This window comes from Leucopleurus acutus (genome assembly GCF_964270905.1).
Source record: "Leucopleurus acutus genome assembly, chromosome: 20".
NCBI classification, from domain to species: domain Eukaryota; kingdom Metazoa; phylum Chordata; class Mammalia; order Artiodactyla; family Delphinidae; genus Leucopleurus; species Leucopleurus acutus.
The window spans coordinates 49,751,682-49,761,566 of record NC_139162.1 but is presented as its reverse complement, the minus strand read 5'-3'; the positions used below and the strand labels follow the sequence as shown (position 1 = coordinate 49,761,566).

The following is a 9,885-nucleotide window of genomic DNA, read 5'->3' as shown; positions in this document are numbered from 1 at the left end:
TGAGGAAACTGAGGTTCAGAAAGATGAAGTCTCTTGTCCAAGGTCACCCAGCTTTGGGAAGCCTCCAGCCCCAGGGCTCTCAGACCTCTGGCCAGTGCTATTTACCACTGCCCTGTGCTGTCTTTTCCAAATCAGCTACTCACCACGTCCTGTCTGTTCTGCCTCCTCAAAGTCTTTTGAATCCTTCCCCTCCTCTCTCTCCCACAGCCCTGGTCCTATTCCAGGCTCCCCCTCACATCTCAGTGTCCTCGCCCTAGCCTCCTCTCTGATCTTCTGCCTTATCCTTGCCCCCTTCCTCTCCCAGCTACCCTCAACCTGGCAGCTAGAGGAGTCTTCCTAAAGCACAAACCTGTCCCTGACCTTCTTATGCTCAAAACCTGCCAGAGCTCCCCAGTACCCTCAAGAGAAGATCTAAACTCTTAGACTGGAATTTCAGCCTGCAGAATCTGCTCCCTGGTAACCTTTCTCTTCACACCTTTTGTTCTAGCGCCTGTGAACCTCTAGCTCCCTCAATGTATCAAGCCCTCTCCCCACTCACAGCTGTTTGCACTCACTATTTCATTAGACTCAGCCTTTTTCTATTCCCTTCTATGCTGTCTATTTATCCTCTAAGGCTCAGCTTAGCTATCCTCTCCTCCAGGAAGTCTTTCCTGACTCCCAGGTCAGGTTAGGTGCCTCCACTGGGCCCCTCAAGTCCCATGGACTCCCCCAACCCTGTCCAATTTAGATCATCCCTGACTATGAACAGGTCTGTGTCCCCCACTGGACTGTGAACCTTAGGAGGGGGGAGCCTGGGGCTGTCTCAGTCTCTGCAGTATCCCCAACCCTGCCCAGCACAGGGCTGGGCACACGATAAATGCTTAGCAAATTTTGTGAATTAACTAAGAAATTAAGTAATTCCATCCTGACAACTACCCCTGCTTAGTCATTTACTAAGACATCTGACCTCTGGACCAGTACTTCCATTCCCAGAGTGCTTGCCGCTATGCAAATAAGAGCAGGTTTGGATCTTGCAATGGGGATGGCTCAGCTGTATCTTTGGACAAAGTGGCAATGGTTTTGGTTTAGTCAATCTTGGTTTGTCCCCCATATGTTTCAAACCCAGAAGAAGTGATCATGTGAAAAAGCAAAAGGCAACTGATCTTCACTGTAAAAGTGATCCAAGTTTTGTGAGTCATATAACCCTGAGGAGTTGCCATATGCCTGAGTGGTCTTCAGCAGCATAAACTTCTTCTACCTCTAAATTTTGCTCAGACAATTCCCAGAACATTACAGGGTCAAGTACAATAAGTTCCCTATATATGAACCTTCAAGTTGTGAGTTTTCAAAGATGTGAACATTCATTTGCATGCCTAATCATGTAAGTTAGTTCACGTGCAATGATACACGAAGGTTGCAGCAGCCGTTCAGAATGCAATCCAGTGCTACCATGTCATCTATGACGAGAAAAACAGAGAGACTACCTGGACATCACTGGATGACTAGCAAAAAAAGAGCTACTACCCAGACATCACTGGATCATTTTTTCAAGAGGGTAGATAGAATTGAAGCCAGCAAGAAACCAGAACCTCTGCCATCAACGTCAGGCATGAGTGAAATTGCAGCTTGCCCTCCGTCTCTTATTGTTCACTATCCTTCAGCTCTGCCATCTCCCACCTCCTCTCCCTCCTCCAGTCAGTAACTCTTCTTGCCTCTTCACTCCATGCCGGCCCCTGGATGCCAGCTGTTGTACTGCACTACTGTACTTTTCAAGGTACTGTACTGTAAAATTTAAAATGTTTTATTTTTTGTGTTTATGTATTATTTGTGTGAAAAGTATTATAAACCTATTACAGTGCAGTACTATGTAGCCGATTGTGTTAGCTGGGTACCTAGGCTAACTCTGTTGGGCTTATGAACAAATTGGACTTAACGAATGCCACCTCGGAACAGAAATTGTTTGTATGCAGGGGGCTTACTGTATAAATTCTTCCCTCACCAGGAAACCTCCCTGACCTTTAGCATTCTGGTATCAGACACCTCATGGCTTATATTCTGCCTCGTTACTTCTTCAAGGAGGAGGTACAGCCTGTGTGTGTGGGAAGTCCTCCTGACTGTCTAGCCTCCCTCCATCCTGCTGTTGGCTGATTCACTAGTAAGAGTTCCAGCGTGTGTGTGTGCGTGTGCAGTCCCATAGCAATCTAACCTCACTCCTTCATGCTGAAAGGAAGGCAGGCGATGGGTGTCAGGAGCAAACAGACCCTGAAGCTTGGTGGATGCACTTTTAAGAGATTTTATTGGCGACAGTGCAGAACCACGAAGGGGAGGGTAGAGGCCCAGTGCCAGCCAGCCCCAGCCCCCCAGGGGTCAGGTGCAAAATACAAAAAGAGAATCACAAATACAGCATGGGGTGGGGGTAGTTGGATATTCAATAAATTGTGGTCTGCAGCGGCAGGCCCTGCTCACAGCTTCACACTCACACCCAGAATCCTCAAAGATACAGATTACAAACATCTATAATCCCACAGGCTTACTCACAAAAATAAAATCTCAGGTCCCCAACGAACCCGGAGTCGGAAGACCGCTGGAGGATCAGGGACAGTCAGATGGAAACGGTCAAGTAAAAACAGGCAGAGAAAAGACAGAGGGGAAGGGACACTCGGGAAAGAGACAGGCAGAGACGGCCAGAAAACAACCAGAGGGGCCGAGACAATCAGAAAAGAGACAGCTAGAGACAGAGGCAGCCCAAGACAGGCCGCCTCGAAGTTTCCAGAAGCAGTGTTTCCAATTCAACGGCATGGCTTTGAGGGCCAACATGACCTAGAACAAGGTTGCGGAAGCTCTCACATACTCACGCGCACACACACACCCACATATAATATATTTATTTATACATAATAGATATAAGTGCCTTTCGGAAATCAGGAAAGGGATAAATAGCCGGGGCGGGGGGGGGGGTCTGGGTTCAGGACGGGAGCTGCGGGACGGGGCAGTGGAATGTTCTCCATGCAGCACGGAGGGCGGCGTGACCCACCCGATATTAAAAAATATCAATTGGCCTCATGATAAAATTGTCATGAGGTGAAACACAGGGAAAGGCGGGGGGAGGGGGGAGGGAGCCGAAACCAAGAATTGGGGCTGGGGCAGGGGGAGGGGAAGCTGGGACGGCGGGAGCCCAGCCCCTTCGGGTTCAAAGCCTCAGCCTTTAAATCTTCTCCGGAAAAACGTCGGGCCCCCTGGCAATCTCCCCTTCCTCCCTTTCTAGAAAGGATGTGGGGTGCCGAGGGGAGGGAGAAATTGGCGTCCTAGGCTGGGTTAGGGTGACAGGCCTTAAAGGAAAAGGCCAGGGCTTGGTCTGGGGGGAGGGGCGGGGGTCCTGAGGAGAGAGGCCACGCGAATGGGTAAGTGTCAGCCCCTCTCGATTCTGTCACCCCCTTGAGTCAAACTCATTTTGAGGGGAGGAGGGAGGCGGGTGGGGGAGGGGAGACCACGGAAGGGCTTTGGGGAGTGGGCGGCACAGTCCCTCCGGAGGGGTTCTGTCCCACCGGGCTCCTCCCCCCCGCCCAATCCGGCCAACTCATTTCACAGTATAAAACACTCCCGCGGGACAGGCATCACAGCACCCACTGCTGCCTGAATCAGAGAGGCCCAACAAGGAAGGCCCGGAGGGGAGGCTGACGGGCGGTGGGGGAGGGTAGACTAACACTGGAATCCCAAAAGAGGGCTGGGGGCTGAATGTGCGGGGGATCCTTAGGGTTCAGGAAATTTAAATCAGAGCCAGTCTCGCTGGGAGGGAGCAGCTGGACGGTCAGGGAGGGAGGTTCACATTTCAGACTAAGTCTGGGTCGGGGGGGGGGAAGGGGATCATCATAGGGGGGGCATCAACTTCCCTTTAAAGGGGGGGCTCAATTCAGGGGAGGACCTACCCACATGGAAATGTTAGATAAATAAGCTAAGGTCGTGGTGGGGGGCGAGCAGGGAGAACCAGCCTGGTCACCCCTTGAAGGGTGGGCGTGGGAGACTCTTTGGGGGTCCTGTGGCATTTCCTTGTTGGGCCTCTCTGCAGAGGACTACAGCTCACCCCAAAGCCCACCGCCAGCACCCCTCTCCCTCCAGCCCAAAGGTGGGCATCACCCCTGCCCCCACTCCCCCATCCCCAGAGGTTGGGTTGAAGCCAGACAGCCGACAGGCAGCCGGGGGGGCGGTGTCCATCCCCTCCCCACCCCCTGTCCCCAAAGTCACCAGCTCTCTGGTCTCGCCGGGCCACAGAAACAAGAGGCGGCACAAAACACAAGGAAGTCCTCCTGTCCGACGGCAGTGGCAGCGGAGGGTCAGACAGGAGAGGCAGGGAGGCCACTCGCCCGCTTTGTCTCTTCCCCTCTCTCCTCCTCATCCAAATCTCTCTCTCCCTTGTGTGTTTGTTTGTTTTGTGTCTAAAGAGTTCACAGAGCGAGAAGGGAGGGCGAGTTCAGGGGGTCGGAAGGCTGGTCGCTGCCGCTGGTGCGTTGGGCGCCGGCGAACGCGGAGACCTCCGGGCAGGTGAGGACAAACGAGGAAGTGTACGAAGGGTTAACAACGGGGAAGGGGTCGCCGAGGACTTGAACTTCACTGTGTGTAAAGAGAGAAGCTGTCAGGTTGGGGGGTGCGTCTTGGCTGGTCTGGAAGGGCAGGGGCGGTGGTGGCGGGGGCGGAAGCAGCCAGCTGAAACCATCTTCCTTAGTGGATGCTGACCCCGGCAAATCTCTCACCTCCGCCAGCGGGCCCGGCCCGGGCCCCTCTTCGTAGGGGATCTTGCAGCCCGGTTTGTGGGCCACCAGCACAAACTCCAGACGTTCCTTCTCCTTTTGGAGCTCGGCGATCTCCGACTCCAGCTCCGCCTTTTCTTCCTCCAGTTGGTCTGTCTCCTGAGGCCCGGGCGGCCAGGTCGCAGAGAAGAGCGAGGAAGGAGAAAAAGGCCGTGAGCGACTAGAGAAGGTGAGTCATGGCTGAAGCCATCTCTCCTAGACTGACTGCGGAGGCCCAGGGTTGGAAGGCAGCTCTGGACTGAAAGACCCCCTGAGATGGAGGCCTGGTGTGCTATGGGACTTGGGGCAAGGGTCTTGCTTTCTAGGAGCCTCATTTTCCCCGTCTGTCCAGTGGATGGTTGGGAAAGGGCCAGGTACACATAGGAAGTCTCTGGTTGCAAGAGGCACTCAGAGGTTTGTTGAGTGAGTGAACGATCGTCATATGTTTCTAAGGCCACCTATTCCCCTCTGTTACTTTTCCCCCTCTGCCTCCCAGGGAAGAGACCAGGTAGCTCAGGGAAGTAAAGAATTTCCCTGATTTAGCAGGGAAACCCCTGCAAGTATAAAGTAGAAAACTCTCAGACTGAGGTAGGGCATGAAAATAGAGGGGCATCGTGGCAGAGGCCACCAGTCCAAGCTCTGAGAACTACGGGTGGCTGGGGCAGGTGGTGGGGGAATTGATATAGAATCAAAGAATTTCGTTTCACAGACTCTCCAGAATGTTAAATCTAGCAGGAACCTGGGAGATTCACTGAGGAGTTGAAGAGATGGAGAAACTGAGGCAAAAATGGGTTATCACTTGCCCAAGACCAAAAAGCGGAAATGACTGGAGCGCCCCTCTATTAAAGTTCGCTCATATGTCCCCTCAGGATGAAGTGAAGGCCAGGCAAGTGGTGTGTGTGGTGGGGGGGAGCCGGGGTCATAAACCAGGACAGGAAGCAGCCAGGAGTAGGTGAGAGCCTGCGTGTATGAGCTGGGTGACCCCATCTGTATCTCGTTCCACATGTGGAACCTCTGGTTCTCAGTCCAGGATAAGGGCACAGGTGGTGGTGGGTAACAGAAGATGGGGAGAGAGCCCCCCTTCAGCATACCCTCATCCCACCCCAGGGACCATCCTCACCGCCTGGAGTCGGTCAGTCAGCTCCCTTCGCCGGTTCCTACACTTTGCTGCTGCCAGTTTGTTTCGTTCTCGGCGAACCCTTCTCTTCTCCTCCTCCTCTGGAGTGAGCTGAGTAGGGGAGATAAGAGATAGTGAGATTTGGGGGACATGTGTTCCTCCCCATCCACCCCAAACCTCCTCTTCTTCAAGAATCCCCAGGAGTCAGAAAAGAACCTTCTAGACCTCACTGACTGTGGCGAGGATGATAGGGTTTCTGCAGCATTGAGGCTGCAGACGGTCCCTCACCCCAACAGTGGGAAAGTTCCTGCCTCTCTTGCTTCTTCCCCTGCCCCCACCCCCGCCCCTGCACCCAGAGCAAGCTCTGATGCCCTTTACTCACCGTCTCCTCTCGGGGTCTCCTAGGCCGGGCTCGGGCTGGGCGGGGCCCAGGTCCAGTCCCAGGTCCACTGGTGGTTCCGCTGGTGGAAGGCCCACCACTGCCACTAGCTCCGCCACTGCTGTAGCCACTTATGCCCGGCGTGGAGTAACTGGTTCCTGGCATGTCATAGGGGTCAACGGCTGTGGGCTGGGAGGCCAGTGGCTGCCCCTGGGACTGGGCCATGGAAGAGATGAGGGTAGGTTGCACGAGCCACTGGAGGTCCTGGCTGGTTGTGATCGCGGTGACCGTGGGCACGAAGGAACCGGGCATTTCCCCAAGACCGGCGCACTCCTACAGGGTGACACATACACACACAGGCGTAGACACACAAACAGAGACACCGACACACACACACCCAACACACATACACACACCGACCCTGTGAGTGAGCACAGGGCCAGCGGGTGTGGATGTGTGTGTCACAGGCAAAAAGCCACAACACCCACCCTCCCACTACACCGTGACGCAGTGGTTAATGAGAGGATTTCTGTGCCACTGGCTTCTACCTCCTCCTTCTTCCTCGGGGAAAGGTTGCACGGTTCCAGCGGGTGGTGAATCACACCCCGGGTTGGTGACTCTTAGGTGTGGGGGGTGGGGAGGAGGCTGGACACAGCCGGGTGACAGAACCCCCGGGATGGAGTCACAGCCACACACACAGCCACAACACCCCACCCCCACCCCAGAGGCAAGGGGAGGGAGAGGGAGAGGCCTTAGGCTAAGCCTCCCTCTACACTCACACACATATACACACCCCTCTGAGCGAGGGGATGAGAGACTGGAGGGTCCATGAGACCCCCGTGCAGGGGCGGGGGTCCCAGTTAAAAGGGTGTTGGGGGACGGGCCTAGGAGTTTAGAACAACGTTTCAAGTAATTGTCTCTCCCCAGAGTAAGACTGACAAGCGACAGGTTACGGTGGGCAGACAAGGAGAGAAAGTGAGCAGCCAGGCTCCCTCAGACTGTCGCGGAGGTGGAGTGGTGCACGTCCCGAGACCCCAAGCACCGTTCATCTCCCCCACCCCCAAAATGTAATCCTAGAACTGCTCGGAAGGCTTAACTACTCTCCCAGGGGGCGTGGTGAGGGACAGGCTGGCTCGCTGGCCAATCAGCATCCTGGAAACCCAGAGGGGGCGGGGCTCCTGGAGACCACCTGGCTGGTTCCCCTAGGGCTAGCGGTTCTAGTCCTGTCTTCGGACAAACCGGAGACACCCGGCGTCGGGAGCATTAGGAGTGGGAATGTATCTGTGTGTGCCTGGAGAAGTGGGTGACGGTCACTATGTCTCCCAAAGAAATTCCGGCACACAGACACCCTCTGACCCTGAGAGCGGAGGGACAGGATCCCGGCAAGGTCCTTGCGGACTCATTGGATCGCAGAAGATCGCTCCTGTGGCGACAGGAATCCCCTCGCTCTTCCTCTAGAGGCCCGTAAAAGAGACCCTAGTGCCGAAGAACCACGGGTTCCGGGGACGAACTGGGGGAAGGAAACTGCACCCTACAAATAGGAAGGGAAAGTTGATTGGCCAAAGCTTGCGCCGCGGCGGCCAATCGGAACGCCGGGCTGCCCCCTCCCTTAGCAACGTGGCCCCGGCGTTCCAAAATAGAACGCTCCCGGGACGTCAGGGGCGGGGCGGACGAAGGGGGCGCCACGCGCCGTGCGTGCCCCGCGTCAGACGGAGGATTCCAGCGCGTCAGCCGTTACGCACGGGTTCCCCGTTACGTCTCCGCGCAGGAGGCGGAGGCAGCGCCACTGAGGGTTCGAGGCCCGCCTTCCCACTGGGTCGAGGGTGACCCGGCGCCGGAGTAGGCGCTCGGATGGAGGAGGAAAAAGGGAGGAGGCTACTGGAAGCTTCCCCGGGATTTCCCCCACCTGCCTAACGGCGCTAGCTTCAGGTTGGTGACCTGAGTGGGGGGCAGTCCCCGAGCCGGCTAAAAGTTCTCAGCCCTGCTACCTCATACACGTTGCACTGAACGGCGTACTCACCCCACCCCCAAAGCTCACCCCTCTGTGCTCCCTCCCTGCGTTCCACGCACACAACCAATTGCAAGCACGTCCGGACTCTGCAGTTTGCAGAGTGCGCCGTGAGCCTATCCCCTCTCAGATCCTGGATTTTGACGCGTCTTTATTTGGGGTGGGGGGACTGCTCGCTCCACCCTTGACTTTAAAAAAATTATAAACCACAAAGCATCACCCCAACCCTCTAGAACTTACCTGGGAGGCGGCGGCGGTGGGTGGACTGCCGAAGGAGTCCACCGAAGACAGATATTGAGACTCGGCGGAGGGTGAGGAGCTGCACCGGGAGCCGGAGTCGTAGTCTCCGGGGAAAGCTTGAAACATTTCCCTGGGCACAGGGGGGCCCCTGTGACCACGCTGAGGTCGCCGGGAAGCCAAGGCTATGGCCGGGTGGGGGAAAGAAAGGTGAGAGTCCGGGGTAACTCGGGATGGGGGCAGCGTCCCGCTCCAACAAAGGCAAAGTTTCTGTGTAATTCTTTTGCGGTGCCCAGGCCCCCACAAGATGCCGCTGTGCCTCCTGAAAGTCCAGGCTCCGTAGGACCCGGGGGCGAGGGGGGATCGCTCCCCCAGAGGCGGAAAGCTCTGTCCTGCTGTACAGAATCTGCTTCGGGTGCGGTCCCCTCCACGCGTCCGGCGGGTCCCACGGGGGGAGGGGAGTAATAAGGAAGACGAAAAAAAGTAAGTCGATCCTCCAAAATAAAATGTAGAATTATCTAGAAGAATCCTTCCAAAAACTTTCCGGAAAAATAATAAACTGAATTTCACAGCCCCCAAGACGAAGAACCACTACAATCAAGTCCCAGCTCCGCGTATCCCAGCCTTGGCCGTAGCTCTGAGTCTTATGAATGAAGCCCAGAGCCGCTGTATTTATATGCCCGGGGCCCGGCCCCCCTGCTTACGTCACCCTTCCCGCGCTCCGCGAACTTCTCAGTATCTCCGGCCCTGGTGAACCCAGCCACGCACCGTCCGGCAACAGGCCTGCCCTAGCCTCGATCTGATCACCTGCATCACCCTCGCGGCCCTGAGGGTCTTGGGGGCTGCGTTCTGAAGCACTCGGCGGGAGGGGATCCCGGCCTGGTCTCCCCGGAGTTCCTGTGACGCAATTAGCCATATAAGGAGCTTGGCCGGCGCCGCTGAGTGTTTGTTTGGTATCCTAGCAATTACGTCAGAGGGAATCCCTCGCTCGCTCGTGCGCTCGTCCCGCGCGCCTGCGGAACCCGCCCGCGCCTGCGCAGTGCAGCGCCGCCCCGGGGGCTGATATTAATAGGCTATTAGACTGACCCAGCGGAGGATCCCCGCAGGGAAGACCCCGGGGGTCCCCCTCACCTCTGGCCGCCCCTCCCATGTCCCCTGGTGGTGCAGCGCTCCTTCTCAAGAATAAGGTCAATCTCCAAAAGCAGCTTTGGCTCTGTGGTGTAGTCACTCAGTTTCGGGGAAACTGAGTCCCGAACCGGGTGGGAGGGGCTGTGGTGCTCCAGGTGAAAGTGGAAGTGGGGGTGGAGTCCCGAGGCTCATACCAGCTTCTGCCCTGACTGGCTGTGCGACCTTGAAAAATGTCTTTTCTCTCTGAGCTTCA

At 56.1% G+C, this 9,885-nt stretch overlaps 1 protein-coding gene across 2 annotated transcripts; it reads right to left on the bottom strand.

Annotated features, from left to right (window-relative positions):
• Positions 1-4,421: 4,421 nt before the first annotated feature.
• On the bottom strand, positions 4,422-8,633 carry FOSB (FosB proto-oncogene, AP-1 transcription factor subunit; the record flags this gene model as incomplete). Of its 2 annotated transcripts, XM_082862012.1 has the most annotated exons (4): positions 4,422-4,883; positions 5,884-5,991; positions 6,263-6,592; positions 8,508-8,633. In XM_082862012.1, 4 exons carry the CDS (start codon positions 8,631-8,633, stop codon positions 4,422-4,424), a joined length of 1,026 nt encoding a protein of 341 aa, XP_082718138.1. The 2 variants fall into 2 exon arrangements, with proteins under 2 accessions (XP_082718138.1, XP_082718139.1); XM_082862013.1 differs by lacking the exon at positions 5,884-5,991.
• Between the last annotated feature and the right edge of the window lie 1,252 nt (positions 8,634-9,885).